Here is a 16,534-nt window from a genome sequence, read left to right as displayed (position 1 = left end):
TTGTATCTCAAAGCCCAAGTGATCTTGTACAGAACAATATCTTTTTCTTTTCTCACTCATATTTTGTAGATAAAAAACCAGGTTTATTTGGCAAGCTAGAAGAGATCCCCAACCCCCCTCTTAACAATCCCGAATGGCCCAAACCTGATGCTTGGACCATCTTATGCTTAAATTTTAAGATGGTAAGTGATATCAAGACATCACTCAAGTTTTCAAAGGCATTTAGGTCAGTAGGGCTAAATTGGTTTTATCCTTTACATGTTTTTGTGCACATGTTCAATTCCATGCCAATGCACCAAACAAAAATAATGTATATTTGTAAGGAGGTACGGTCTGACCTCATTCAAGGATTACTAGGAGAGGGTTGGGAGGTACGGTTTGACCTCATTCAAGGATTACTAGGAGAGGGTTGGGAGGTACGGTCTGACCTCATTCAAGGATTATTAGGAGAGGGTTGGGAGGTTAATGAGGGGTCACATCAAGGTGATGTGTACATGTGAAATGTAGTAGATTCTACAGTGTCTTTCAGATTCTTGAAGGCACGCTCTATTTTGTACATGTGTCTGCACAACCAAAGATGGATGCAAAAGCACAGGACATGGATCCCACTTCAAGCCTTAGAAGAAGAAATTATGCCTATTGAGATAGCTGCGATGATGCAAAATGGATGGATTGAGCGAGTGGCAGCAAGCAAGCATTGGAGCCTAACAGACCTGTGTCAACACTTTAGCATCATGGGCTTCGACAATGTGGAAGAGTCAAGTTTCAAGTTGATGAGAAGAAAGGTATATCTGATTCCACTACATGTCTAGAGTTAACCCTTACACTTTCTGGTTACTGTGCCACTTTCTATATTTTTACAGAATGGGAAGCGTATGGAGGGGACAACCATGATCTCAGAATCATGGCAAATGGGGGACCTTGAATTTTCAGTAGTAGCAAGGTGCATAGCCCTACGAACACATAGTAGGCATGTGGAAGAGCTTGAAGATGAACTGAGTATATGGGAAAATAGCCTCTGTTTTGATGCACATGAGGGGCAAGAGTTTCAAGATCGAGGTGAAGGCAATGACAAGCTTTCAAGTCAACAAGGAGATGGAGATCAACATGAAGTAAATGTCACAAGAGGGGCAAAAAATGAAGACATTATAACAATTTTAGATTAGATGACATGCTTGTAATTTTGTAGCAGGCTCTTTTTTAACCAATCTTTATTTAATTGAAATCTTAATATTTTTGCAAACTGTAATTTTTTTGTCTAGCGGTCTAGTGTGAAAAGGCCAAACTTTAAATTTTAACTAAGGTCCCTTCTTTCTCATTTTCACGCGATAGAAACCAAGCACGAGCTCATACTATCTCTTTGCATTCACATGGCTACCCACTTTGACAACTTTTGTGCGTTCCTTTCCACCACCCCGTGGGCGGGCAAGAGCAAGCTCTTTGTCATGTTCTCTCATGAAGTCAACTTTGAAAAGTCTCTCACCCTTGCATCCCCACATTATGAGATGCAGATTGCATACATGGAGCAATACTTGGCTCCCCACTCCATCTCCTTTCCCCATTGCCCCAATGATCGATGGGTGTCTGTTGAGCTGCTTAAGTACATTCAACAATATGCTTGCCCCTACATCCAGTGCCTTAAACGCTTCATCGACATCCGCATCCCCGCAGGAGCTTACTATACCTTCAATAAGCAGGAGATGAAGAGGTTGGGGAAGGGCAATTTAGGAACTAGGTTCCTCTCGTGGCTCACCACTTTTACGTTCCTCATCAGCGCGATGAGGATTCGAATGAGGAATTCTGATGCATTGGATGACAAATAATGTAATTTTACACATGATTAAAGCTATTTTTATCTTATAAACTATTAATCCTCACAATTAGTATACTCAACTTCATAATAAATGCATCAGAAATGATCCTGAGTGGTTGGGGGAGCAGTGCCAGAATAGTGCTAATTTTAAGCCTGCACCGCTAAATTCACACTGTTCTGGCATAGCTTCCCCAGTCCTCCAAGAGCAATTCTGATGCATTGGATGATAAACACTATATTTTTACATATGATTAAAGCTATTTTTATCTTACAAACTATTGTTTCTCACAATTTGTGTACTCTACTTCATTATAAATGCATCAGAAATGTATCAGAAATGATCCTGAGTGGCTAGGGGAGCAGTGCCAGAACAGTACAAATTTTGAGCCTGCACCGCCGCTGCAGAGCCTAAATTTGCACTGTTCTGTCATAGCTTCCCCAGTCCTATGGTGGATCAAATGCTAGAATCAACATCATTAATAAAGTGATTAGATAAAAATTAAGACGTGATTAGTGAGTAATTAACTAATAGCTTAATGTAGGCATGGATAATAAAAAACGAGTAAGTTCTCATTAGGCCAATGCCTCAATTTATAGAGTTTACATCTAATCCCACTGATTTCTCCTTGATTCACTCCACCTCTTTTGCTTGATTCTCTCCACCTCTCCTAGAATATCTCCACACCTCCTAAATCTCCTCATGCTACCCTTTATTCTCTCCCAGTAGATTCTTCTCACCTTTTCACAGGTTCTCTCACATTTACAGATTCTCTTTTACAGCCTCTAACCAAGGGCTTGTTCCCGCACACACTCTATTCACTTGTATATTTCAACATCTCCCCTCAAGTGAATAATCCTAGCACACCTGGACCCTATACCAAGTTTCCTTCTTACTTGATAGTCCACGACCACTGCCTCAAGTCCCTAAACTCATAGTCCTTGACACTCTCTCTCTCTCTATGTGTCCAAGGCTACTATAAGTGCTCGCGACCTTGACTAAAGTGCTCACACATACATCTACCACATGGCCTACATCATCGGTGGCTCTCAGAGGTGGTTTTACTCTGTTGGGGCAGGTTACATTGGGTTGTGGGGTTTCTCTCTCTCTCTCTCTCTCTCTCTCTCTCTCTCTCTCTCTCTCTCTCTCTCTCTCTCAGAAAAGATGATCTGACTCCACTTCCTTAGGAGCCTCCATGAAGTTTGCTGATGTCGTTTTCTCTCCACTAGGTTTGCTATAGTAGTCTCTTGCCATGTGTCCTAGCTTTCCACAGTTGTGGCAAGTGAAGGTCCTTCCTCCTACTCTGCCTCTTTCTCGTCCTCATCCTCGAGAGAATCCTCCTCGGGTGAAGAATGCTTTTTCTTCTCCTGCTATTGAGTCCAGCCATTTCTTCTGTTTGCCTTTGCTCTCTTGCTCTAGTAGAGCTCCTTATATCTTGTGTAGCTTCAATTCAGGTACATTCTTTAGTGTTGCTACAATGTTTTCATATTCACCTTTGTCCACACTCTTCAGAAGCACTGCTAGTGCCTCATCATCTTCTACCTTTTTGCCCAATAGCTGCTAGTTGCTTAATGCTTTTATATCTGTTTAAGTGTGTGATTAAAGGTTCACTTTCCTTCATATCCAATTTGTAGAATTGCATTAACAGATTTATCTTTGAATTTTTAGATTGTGTGCCAAATAATTTATTGAGTTCATCCCATGCATCTTTTGCCCATTGTATCCCTGTGATGTGATGAATGATTTCATCATTTAAACTGAGTGTGCAATAAGTCCCAATGCTTTTTCATTCCTGCTCTTCCACTCATTTTTCCCTCTCACCTCTGGGCATTCATCTCTTCCCTCAACTAGCCCCGACAGATTGTTCCTCATCAGCAGATACATGGTTTTTGTCTGCCATGTGTAAAACTTCTCCCCATTAAATTTGGCTATCTCTTGTGCTGTACTCATGATGATGTGAAGGGGGTCTTACCTCTTGATCCAATTTCAAGATTCAAGGGCAATGTCTACCCTTTTACAACTCAATCTTGTGTTTAAGAGATGATTACAACAGCATAAAATCACCAAAAGTTACATTAAATCAAGGGTAACCAATTTGTACGGAATGGTTAGAGTATCAAACCATCTCCGAATTGGAATATGAAGTTATAGGGATCTATATCAGATACCTAATGGTTAATTTGAACACTCAATTTCACCAAAATATAGTGATTAGCACTGATTAATCACTGATTAGCAAATTAATCCTCTGTTTTGTGTGCAAAAAACAGAGTATGCGGGGAGCCCATATCTGAGTCCTTAGAGTTCAAATGAGCTCAAATGGTTTCAAGGCCATCAATAGCAATTAGTCTAGTAGAGGATTAAGCCAAGAAACACAAGATTTGGCCAAACATTCAATGCTTAATCTCTGTTTTACCAAAGTCACATGCAGATTTGATGAAGAACTTGGATCTCACTATAGACTTGATCAAATCCAATCTGACTTCACCAACCTTGTAGAGCATGCTTGAAAACCCCTGGGGCTAAGAGGAATTAGACCCATTTGATCTGGAGCAGCAGAGATCTTCATTTCCTTCATAAAAACAAGCGCTGGAAAAAATGTGATTTCTCCTGATTGCGCCAGCGGTTTGCTGCGCTGATTCGATGGGCTGGAGCACCAATGAAGTAGCTATGTTGGGCTAGAAGGGTTTGGGCTAATTTGATGTATGTAAGGAGATAGAGCTCCTCCACCAGCTGGGGGTATAGAGGGTTAGTTGAAAAAGAGGAAAAAATATTAATTATCTACTAATCTTAATTAGCCAGGTGATTAGCAAGATAATGGGCTCACAAATTGATGGATTCTAGGTAGGCTCTGATACTATGTTAAAATTACAGCAATGTGACGAGCTATGGTGGATCAAATGCTAGAATCAACATCATTAACAAAGTGATTAGATGATAATTAAGACATGATTAGTGAGTAATTAGTGATTAGTGAGTAATTAACTAAAAGCTTAATTAATTATTAGATGATAATTAAGATATGATTAGTGAAATTACCTAAAAGCTTAATGTAGGCATGGATAATCAAAAACCAGCAAGTTCTCTCATTAGGCAAATGCCTCAATTTATAGAGTTTACATCCAAGCATCTAATCCCACTGATTTCTCCTTGATTCACTCCACCTCTTTTGCTTGATTCTCTACACCTCTCCCAGAATATCTCCACACCTCCTAAATCTCCTCATGCTACCCTTTATTGTCTCCCAATAGATTCTTCTCACCTTTTCACAGGTTCTCTCACATTTACAGATTCTCTTTTACAGCCTCTAACCAAGGGCTTGTTCCCGCACACACCATATTCACTTGTATATTTCAACAACATCCCTCTCTCACTCTCACACGCACACACACACACACACATCCCTCTCACTCTCACACACACACCTCCTCTCTCTCTCTCTCTCTCTCTCTCTCTCATACACACACACACACATTCCTCTCTCTCTCACTTACACACACACATCCCTCTCTCACTCACACACACCACACACACACATCACACACCCACCTCTCTCTCTCTCTCTCTCTCTCACTGACAACCTAGCGCATAGGAAGGCGATGTGGATGGGCTAAGGAAGGGGCGTAGACGGGCGGAGGAAGGCAGAATGCAGGATGAGCACGATCTAAAGTGTAGATGGCTCTTATGATTTTGCGAGAGCCATCTATTTTGGGTTTTTTTTAATACAAGAGGCTGTTGCTTAAGCGATGCATGTGAAGTAGCGTTGTTTATGTGGCGCACGGTAGTTTGCAAGTGCCACTACAAGCGTCATATAAGCAACATAAAAAGTTACATCAAAAAAGCGACAATTCATTGCATAAACGATACTTTTGTAAAAACCCATCATTTCGGGCCCGTCTCGCTAGGGGGGTTGTGTTGTAGTGCTTGTTAGAGCTATATAAAAAGGGACCAAAAATATACATTGAGATCACTATAAAATCCTTGAAAAAGGAACCTAAAATACACATTGAGGTTACTAAAAAGACCTTAGAAAAGTGACCTAAAATACACATTGAGATTATTAGAAAGGGGTTACTAGAAATAATCAACATTGTTGGTGGAACTTGATCGATAATGTACATGCCAAATGTGACTACCTTGAAATTTAAGCAAACAACCTTCTAGTTTGAAATGTAGTCTCATGGACTACATTAATTATAGGATACCTTGAAATGTAGTCTCATGTGATGACAAATGTGGCTACCTTGAAATTTAAGCAACCAACCTTTTAGTTTGAAATGTAGTCTCATGGACTACACTAATTATAGGATATGAAAAATAGAGATGCAGTGAGGAAGCTGTAACGTATAGATGATTGCACTCATAATTGCTATCGCCGTGTGAACTACCCATGTAAGAAGATAACACCCTCTTAGTGACTTGCCTAGAGTATAAACCTAGTTAAGAGTCTCACGTTTGCCTCTCGCATACCCAAATGTCCAAAGAGGCCAACAGCTTGGCGGAGAAGATTGAAGTAGTGTGAGGATAAGTCATTGAGAAGATAGGTGAGCTTCTTGAAATGAAACTAAATGCACAAATGTTTTCTATCATAATGAAAGGGAAGGCCAAAGTTAAGTTTTAGGGAGAGTCTAGGGATATTCAACCTATTATGAACCAAGCATACATCCAATAGATAACGGATGATTGAACAAGTGTTAACCACTCCATAGGTAAACATGGTTTCACCCGCATGACCTATCATAAGGTGCTTTGCCATCTTACTTGCACAAACAGACACTTATTTGGTGTTGGAACAAATAAATTGTCTTTACCCTATTCTTAATGTCAAATAGATAAATTCTACGAAGTTCGTGTACATATTTGATTAAGATTAGTAATAGAGGCCATACCATTTTAAAGTTTGGTTGGCCTAGTGTGAAAACTGTATATGTCATTTTTTACAATGAACTGCCCATCATCAATGTATCTTGCCATTAGATGGGACAAAGTTTCTAACTAGAAGCTTGTTAAGCATTTTTTGTGCTTCGACAACAAGAAAACCATATTTAGCATACTATCAACCAAAGCATTGCCAAGAACAAAACCTATTTCCAACAACTCTTTGTTGACAATCTCATAATGTATATCTCCATAACTCAAGATACATTATGGGGGGTTCAACTATCATGCAAAAGTAGTCCCTCCACTTGTTAGTCACTTTCTATGTGGTTGGCATGGAAAGCATCAGTTAGAACACAAATTAAGTATGTGTGATCAAAATTATTTGTCCAAGAAAACATGAATTAGCATTGTGTGATCATAACTATTTAAAAAAAGAAAGGCTACTGGAATGGTTGGAGTGCTACTAGTGGGGAGAGGTCATGGGTTTGAATCTTGCCTCTGCAGATTTGTCTCCACAATATACATTTTATGTGTTTTATTTTCCTTACAACACACTACGACTTCCAGATTTTGTTTTGTGGATATGGTTTTGGAGTAACTTCGAATTACTCACAATGGAAACACCACTCCACTCCAAAAAAAGTTTGCATTGCATGTGCATCTCTCTCTCTCTCTCTCTCTCTCTCTCCATGCATCCTTATGCGACCCCCCATTGTTTGGCTTTGTACTATATGAGCAAGATATGTTCAAATTAAAAGATAACAAGGCTTTCTTGCTTTATGCTTAAAATTGCTGTACAAGAGAAAATGATTCTCTAATTGAAGGCCTGATGACTTTCTAGGCCTAGCATATCATCCATTTACAATGAAGGTTAATTTTTTGTAATTTTTTATTTGTTAAGTTCTCGGGTGGACTCTATGGTCCGATTGCTAAGCTGGTGAGGCTCCAAGAGTGATACTACGGTACCATCCAAGGGCATTTTCTTGCTAAGAGGAGGTTTGGTGAATGTTGCAAAGGTGTCTTGTTTGTAGAAGGCGATGGTGCGCAGCACCAAGACACCAGAAACAAGGCTTCCGAAGAAGCTCACTGCGGTCATGATCAAAAAGGTGGTTCTGAAACACCGGGGTCCGTGGCACGTAAGGCCGCCACCCTGCATGGCTGCCTCTTTATCATACAAGTATCCCGCCACCCTCACGTTCAACAGATAAGAGCCCAGCGGGCTCGCAAATGCACCCACGTTGTACAGAACCCCATAATGCTTAAGACCAAAGAGCTCCGATATGATTGCAGAGAAGAGAGGCCACTGCCCTCCAAAGCTCAACCCTGTCACCACAGAGGCTGCATACAGAGATCCCTTTGTTGGGAAGGCTATCATGAGGTGCCCCACGCACGCCAAGCTTATGAACATTGTGAATACAAGTGTTCTTGGACAGCGGTGCTTCTGTAGCAGCGTCTCTGACCAGAATCCACCGCCCAAATGACCTAGGAAATTCCATATGTTCATTAGCGACACCAACGTGTTGATGCTTATCTGAGAGTACCCCATAGATTCCCCTATCTGTCCCATGTTGTCTATGGCTGTGCGTGTGGATCCCAGCCCACACATTATCGCTATGAACATGATCATCATGTCGAAGCTCAACAAGGCTTGAGCAATGGAAAAATCATCCCCTCTCTTGGGCCTAGTGTTAACAAAAGTCTTTAATCTATTCAATACTGTATCATCAGTCCCACATGGTGGTTGTGAAGAGTTTTGTGATGATTCCTGAGCACCTTTATACCCAGCTACATCTTGCTGACAAGATTTATCGAAACATGAATTCAGTGACATAAGATTGAGGTTATTATGCTTTGGTAACACCTGTTTATTTATGGCATCATTAAGAATGATTTCTTGGTGAAATGCCTTATCTTTGCTACTAGTGATTAGTTTTTTCTTGATTTTCTCATCCTCCAAAACTTCATTTGTATCCTTTCTTTGGCTAGCTTTGTTCAGGTTATCTAATGAGTTTTCCACCTTACTGTCAATCGATGCAATTGCAGTCGCTTGGATTGTTTTTGAAGCATTTACCTGCACCAAGTTCCCGTTGGGCATTGCAGTATCCTGTGAAGATTTTTGCTTAAAGTTTCCTAACTCTGCCCTTAATGCAATCACAATATTCGAAGCCACAAGCACCAAAGTGATGGTACCTATGGCTTTGTATGTAGAAGGGGACAAAGTCAGGTGGTTTTGAAGGATAATAACAAACATTAAGAAAGCTGCTAAGGCCAAGCCAAGGTAAAGAAAAGAGAACAAATGTCTGCCTTCCTGGTTATCACTCTCCACCTTCATGGGTCTAACAAAGAACATGAAGAGGAGGGTTACCAGAGTTGGAAGCCAAGCAGAAAGAAGGAGAACACCTGTAGTACTTTCTTCATTAAAATAGAGGGCATAATAGAGTTGGGTGAAAATTGCACCACTAAGCCCAACAAAGCCTTTGATAAGACCAAGAAGAACCCCTCTCCTTTGTGGAAAGCTTCTCACACAAGTGGCCAAGGTGGAAGTGTTAGCAAATGCTTGGGAGTCAGCTGCAATGCATATGAACAAATACATTTGCCAAAGAGGAGGGGTGGCTATTCTATGTGTTACAGCTAGCCACATCATTAGATATCCAAACAAGTTCATGGAAGCCCCCACAGCAAGCACAGCCCATGGAGGCATTACCTCATTTATCAACCCAGCAATTATGCCTGTGTTGGCCCCTAGGTCTTTGAAAAAGCCTAATGTATCAATAGTTTTCTGATCATAGTTTAGTGCCTTTTTTATGCTCCCAGAGTACATGGCAAAGATGTAAGTGGCACCTGCAAAGGCCTTCACATAAAAGCATGCTACTACCATCATCCATTTACTTCTGAACAAGTCTAGGACGAAAGGAGCAAGAGCCCTCAGTTTCTTCATGGAGTAAAACAGGCTACTTGAAAGGCTTATGATTTCTATATTCCTTGGTCTTTCTCGTGGGCCTTTGTTTCAATTGAGGCTTGATTTCTTTAATGTAAGAACTCTTTAAGAAGAAATCTTCCTTCGTTTGTGGGTTTTATTGCGAGCACAGAACCACCTCTTTTTAAGAAGCCAAATTACGTCTTGCAAGTAAAATTTAATATAAGTTAGGCTACACCAGAACAGCCTTTCCATTCCTGACCTGTGGGCTGTTGATGGTCTGGTCCAGTCTAACCTACATTCAATTCCCACCTTACTCTTCCAATAAACCTCGATACTACACGTTCAACCTTTGTTTACGGGCGCGTTTAAACGCAAGTCTAGCGATATGAAAAGCCAGAAGTTCATTTGTGACCGGCCAAACCTAAGCTCTAATGCTACAGGTCTTGTCTAGCGCCGTGAAAAGCCAGAAGTTGATTTGTGACCGGCCAAACCTAAGGTAGGTTGAAATGTGGAACGACATGCATCCACCTACGTAGAAGGTTACCTACTTTTAAAAAATGTTTGTGCTTATGTTCTCCCTTAACGGATACATGGAAGAGCTAGCATTATAAGGCATACGGGGCTCTAGCGACAAAATCTATGGGAGTTACAAAACCACACTTTTAGGAAGTCTACCAAATTTTAAAAAAAGCTCGCGGTGTCGTTTAACCATATTTTATATGTCGCTAGCGATAAGAATCTCATAAAATTCCATAGTTATATAGTTACACTGTGGCATTTGTACTTTAAATCTCATTTGTCTCCCACCTCTTTGCCTTCTTTTCTTAAGAGTTCTCTCTTCAATTTGAGTTCTCTCTTTAGACTACTTCGCATCTACTTTCTATATCTAATCAGGCGTGTCGACCCCCCTCCACATGGCAATTTTTTCAACTTTCTAACCAGGCGTCAACCCCCTTTCCACGTGGCCTTGCCACCTTTGCACTAGCCACGTCACCTTGCTCTATCATGCGGTTGGTTGGTTGTAGGGCCACCCCTCCATGCAAAGCCACCTCTTTCAACCTCTCCGCTATCATCTCCTCTGTCCATCTCGTAGGTTGTAGGGCCACCACTCTATGCAGAGCTGCCTCCTTAAATGTGGGCAGCTAAATTTCAATTTCATCGTTTCTATTCCACTTCAAGCGAGTTTCCTCTTCGAGCAAGCTTTCCATTTCTATTCCACTTCGAGCGAGTTTCCTCCTTAGTACTGTGTGTCCGACTGGTGATCCATCCCTCTCCCTCTCTCTCATTCTCTCTCTTTGTGTTTCTATTCTCATGTTGGTTTGTTCTTGTGCAGGCTATTGTAGACGTGCTCCCTTATCGGTCTCCCCTCCACGATCTACTTCCGGTTGGCCCTCCTATAGCTTGGTGTTGATTGCTCTAGCCCAGATCTTCTCTCTCTCTCTCTCTCTCTCTCTCTCTCTCTCTGTTTTTGCAGGTTGTTTTGCAAGTCGTCCCCCTGACACTTGCAAGCATTTCTCTCGACCGTGACACTTTCTCTCAAGTAAGTGCAATCGTTTATGTTTCCATCTCGCTTTGTCGTCCGCCTCACACTCTATTGTGGTGTTTTTCCTTGTGTGGGGGGTGGCTTTGATGGTATTCGTTGTGTTGCTTCTTCTTTTATTTTTGCCCAAGGTAGTGAGAACACAGGGGTTTCTCTATTTTTTTTAAAACTATTGAAGTCGCTTTTGTTTTCTTGCTCCGCAAGGTGGTTGCATGGTGTTTCTTTCTTTTTCTTTGGTAGGCAATGCACACCCACATGACTTGCTCCATGGTTAACAATGACATTGTGCAATACTCTATCACATTCCAAATAAGGTCATGGGTAAGGCATTATTCGTGTGTATTGCATGCTATGCCTGCCAAATGGACTTGTGGTGGTGATACATGCATTAACTCTGTGTGTGTGTGTGTGTGTGTGTGAGAGAGAGAGAGAGAGAGAGAGTGCATACATACATACATTTTCTTTATTATAAATAATAGTGTATGCATCATTCTATGCATTAACTTTGGCATGCATTAACTTTGTGTGTGTGTGTGTGAGAGAGAGAGTTTGATTTCACTTTGTGAGTGTGAGTGTGGTGTGTGTTTGTGTGTATGTGTGTGTGTGCGTGTGTGTGTGAGAGAGAGAGGGAGAGAGAGAGTGTGTACATACATACATTTACCCATATGTGTGTGTGTGTTTTCAGTCTTCTACCTCAGTAGTTAGAAAAATCCAAGAACCTTATCCAATTTGACCAGTAAAAATGTTTAAACATGATTATAAGAGCATATTTATATACAATAATCATGTTATAAGTAAGTGGAGCCAGTGACTCCATTATTTGAAAAAATTTTGTGTAAAGCATAAACCCAAAGATATTTTGAGAGAACATGTTACCTGCATCCATCCAAATAGACAAACCAATCGTTAGCCCATGTGTGTATTGCAGGTGTCTTACACTACAAGGGATCGGGCTCATACCCGCGCTCCTAGCCGCTAAAAATGACCTGTGAAAAAAAGTAGCGGGCCCGTGTACCAGCGCGTGTATGATCGCGGCCACAGACATGCGTGTAAAAGCGCGTGTATAGGACCTCTCAGACGCGCTTATACACGGGTGTATAGCCGCATTCTTTTCACAAACGCGTTGATACATGCGGCTATACATGCCTTTCTTTAATTTAGACGCGCTTATACACGGGTGTATAGCCGCGTTCTGTTCAGTTCAAATGTACTCAGACGTGTTGATACCTGCGTCTATACACGCGTTTCTTTAATTTAGATGCGCTTATACACGCGTAATTGTCAGTTTTGACGCATAAATACACGCGTATTTTACAGATTATCCGCGTATATACACGCGAGTTTTAGCAGTTCTGACGCGTTTATACACACGAACAGAGAGCAAAAAAAAAAATCTAGAGAGTGCTATTTGGTGCCTGAATACTGTTCCAGCATTCCAGTACCCAATAACACTCTCTGGATTTTTTTTTTGGTGCATTAGACCATCCACGAAGAATATATGCACGAGGGAGATTAAGACAAGAACGACATGAATGCATACATTGTCAATACAAGATTCAAGACAGACATGAATGTAATACTATCGATTCACGATTCAATATTACTATCAAAATTTCATACATGTATACAAGGGAGTCCATATCTCGAAGTAGCCCATGGCTTTAGTTTACAAAAAAATATATACAACCACATCCTCAATATGGAATGTGATACTATAAGTCTGAGTACTACTCAGACCCAGATGATGACTCGGTGCTCCCTCCATGCTCAGATGAGCTCACATCGGTCGGAATGTCCGATGAGTAGTGCTCACGTCCACCCTCTGCAGTGGCGGCGGGTGGATCATCAGCAGCTTGTGCCTGTTCAAGTAATATATAGTATATACGTATATATATATGTAATTCAATAAACCAAAATCATTCGTTTAGAATTTTCAAGTACCTGTCGACCGTATGGTCTCATGGCCATCTCAAACTGCGCGTCCGTAATACGTCCCTCGGCTCTGAAGATGGCCCACGTGTCACGTCTGCTATGCCGGCGAGCATACGCAGTATCGTGGGTTGTGGGCTTCCTCCCCGTAACCCGTCGCTGTATCATAATCAACACAATTTGTAAGATTAAAACAATCATAGAATCAATGAATTAAGTAAACAATCAAATAAAGTGGCAAGATACTTACGAACTCTGCCTCCCATGACTCGACGCCGCCAGATCCGAAATGCGAAGATCCAATGGTCTCCATCTAGATCCGTCGTGCCTCCACATGCTGCCTGCTCTTCACGCCACCCTCTGCTCGTTTCTTTGCCTCCTTCCACTCGCGTTTGTGCGCAGTGGGCAGGTTTCTCGGCAGGATAGCCACCCGCAGCTACATTTAGCCGGTCATCGTACGCGAGTTTTTTAAGGTGAGATCTTTTATTACTTAAGATCTCCCTTATTCGCGTCCTTCCCCATACATCCGAGAATGTAGCATGTGGGGGATTGGGGTACCGACTATGTACAGCCTCTATCACCTCCCCAACTAATCGGCTATTTTGATCTTTAAATTTAATAAAATAATTTCTATATGAGTTTGATACTACCCCACGCATGTACTCCATTACCTCCCTCCCCCTCGCATCCATCACTATCCCGCCCCTATCCGTCACATTATAGCAGACCACTCTCTCCATCTCTCTCATCTCCTCCTCTTCCGAACTGTCTCCTCTAACTCTTCTCCCTCTATCTCCTCTCTCACCGCGTGCCCTACTACCTCCCCCACCTCCCCCACCAAAGCACCCGCCGCATCCTCCACTCCCACTCTTCCTACTGCTGCGGGTGGAGTCACGACTGGGGGATTGTCTACGTGACGGTGGCTGTGAGCCCTGACGTGATGGTGGCTCTGAGGGAGCACGTGATGGTGGCTGTGAGGGTGTACGTGAGTGTGTTTGGGACGAGGTATGTCTCCTCGGTGGACGTGGAAGAGGAGAAGCTGCATGTCGTCTCGTCGGACTCGGAGGAATAGACGGCACTGGAGTGCTCTGGATACTCGCAGTAGGGGTATAGACACCAGGCACAGGGAAGGAGGGGGATGGGCATACATATACTCTGTAAGCTCAACCGGACCAGGATGGCGCCCAAAATGATTCAGCATCTCCATCAGTCAATTGCTGTACGCAAATGGATCGGATGAAGAACCTGGAATATCCATAAAGAACCTGCAACAAACATCTTCATGTACATCATGGACTGTCTCTTGACTCACACAAATATCATCATTCAAGTCAGTTGTGTTGCCTGCAAATCATGAATTCTGAAACGCAATCTCATGTATACACCCGTGCAGAAACGCGTGTATACACCCATCAAAAAACGTGTGTATACACCCATCCAGAAACGCGTGTATATTCGCGTGAACAGACTCTGTAGACAGAGTACACGCGCTTTTACACGCGTTTCTACACGGGACCTGCGAAAATTTTTTTTCAAAAGGACCGACCTCTGACAAAGACAAAGTGTCCTTATAAAAGGACCATTGTCGCCCCTGTCAGAATCATTCACCCAATCGTGTGCACAGAAGCAAAAGGACGGAGACAAACCCAAAAAGCAAAGAGCAAATAGCATAAACAAATCTGAGGAAAGAGACAAGGCACAGGACAAACTGACTCACCTCTGAAAAAGTGAGTCTTCTTTCTTGCTCGGTTTCCTCCCGTGTGTGCTCCTTCTGTGCTCCCTCCTTGCACTTAGGTTTCGTTACTGTTGGAAGAGGCGAAAACGAAAGCAGTGTTGATATGTTAGTTCAAAATCTATATTTGGGGAAGGCGGGCTATTTTTAGTTTAAACAGACCGTCGCGTTTATAAAGGCGTGTATGTTCGCATGTATGATATTTTAGCTGCATTTATACACGCGTTTTGTAGGAATTACCCGCGTTAATACACGCGATTTTTAGAAAATAGCCGCGTTAATACACGCAATTTTTAGGAAATAGCCGCGTCAATACACGCGATTTTTATACTTTCATTAAAAACATATTATGATTTTGTGTTTTCTGGTTTGTACATAGGATGTCATCAACCTCTTCAAGCAGTTTTGGGGAAGATGAGACAATGCGCCATCGTAATCGCGATGTGTGGTTGGGACAACGGATCAAATGTATGTGTAATCGATGTCAAGGATGCATTGTACGAGCACGTCGAATTACCTTGAATCACATCTCCATGTATGGAGAATGGAATCAAACAGCTTTAGAGGTGAGTAGATGTAAATTGATGGTATTCAAATGACTCATGGTATCCAAATTAAATTAATAGAGTTGTAATATATAAACTCTAATTGAAGCAGGATGCAGTACCACACCCTAACATGGTACCCTACGCGCGACGAGAGCACGCAAAGCTTCGACGAGATGATGCTGGAGCTTCGAGATCTATTGTCAGAGATGAGTGGGAAAGGGATGACAATAGCCCTGCACCCCACGAAGTTGTGGAAGAGGAGGTGCTTGATGATATGGTACGGAATCTTTTTAAGGATGATCCCAAAGGTATGGACGACGATGATATGGAACAAGAGCATCTTTACAAGGCTTCATCGACACCGGTGTTTGAAGGGTGCACATTCTCTGTTTTACGTGCTTCACTTGAACTACTCAATATACAAACAGTTTATGGATGGAGCAATGCAAGTCTTGACGCATTATTGAAGTAAGCATTCTAACTTACAAATTTGAATTAGTGGTTTAAGGTTTAGGATTTAAGACTAATTATAATTGATGATATTGGATGCAGGCTATTATCAAACATGCTTCCAAAGGAAAATAGACTACCCACCTCAAGAGACATAGCGAGGCGCTATGTGACATCTCTTGGAGGACTGGATTATGATCGCATACATGCATGCGTCAATGATTGCATTCTCTTTCGTGGGACGCATAAGGAGGCTCTACATTGTCCCACTTGTGGTGAAGCAAGGTACAGAACAGATATGAAGAGTTTTGATGTACCTCGTAAAGTCTTGCGACACTTTCCTATAATTCCTCGCATCAAACACATGTTCAAGTGCAAATCCATAGCAGAGCTCATGTCATGGCATTCCTCACATCGATCGGATGATGGCATGTGGAGAATTCCCGCAGACACTCCTGCTTGGAAGCATATTGAAGATGAGTGGCCCAGCTTTAAAACAGAGCCCAGAAACTTGAGACTTGGCCTGGGTATGGATGGAGTGAATCCATTTGGTTTCAAAAGCACTGCATACAGCGTGTGGCTAGTTGTGTTGGTGAATTACAACCTTCCACCATCAATGGCGATCAAGAAGGGACATCTTATGTTATCCCTTCTAATTCCAGGGAAACATAAAGTCAAGCATATGGATGTTTATCTTGAACCATTGATTGATGAGTTGGAGGA

The 16,534-nt window shown here is 42.0% G+C and overlaps 1 protein-coding gene across 1 annotated transcript; it reads right to left on the bottom strand.

Annotated features, from left to right (window-relative positions):
- Positions 1 to 7,581: 7,581 nt before the first annotated feature.
- On the bottom strand, positions 7,582 to 9,630 carry LOC147635541 (protein NUCLEAR FUSION DEFECTIVE 4-like). The gene has a single exon (XM_086802279.1). The coding sequence runs from the start codon at positions 9,628 to 9,630 to the stop codon at positions 7,582 to 7,584; it is 2,049 nt and encodes a 682-aa protein (XP_086658405.1).
- Between the last annotated feature and the right edge of the window lie 6,904 nt (positions 9,631 to 16,534).

Source organism: Cibotium barometz, chromosome 9 (assembly GCF_041138505.1).
Source record: "Cibotium barometz isolate CiBa-2024 chromosome 9, ASM4113850v1, whole genome shotgun sequence".
Classification (NCBI taxonomy): Eukaryota; Viridiplantae; Streptophyta; class Polypodiopsida; order Cyatheales; family Cibotiaceae; genus Cibotium; species Cibotium barometz.
Note: the sequence above shows the minus strand (reverse complement) of the source record. Positions and strands in the feature narration are given on the sequence as shown.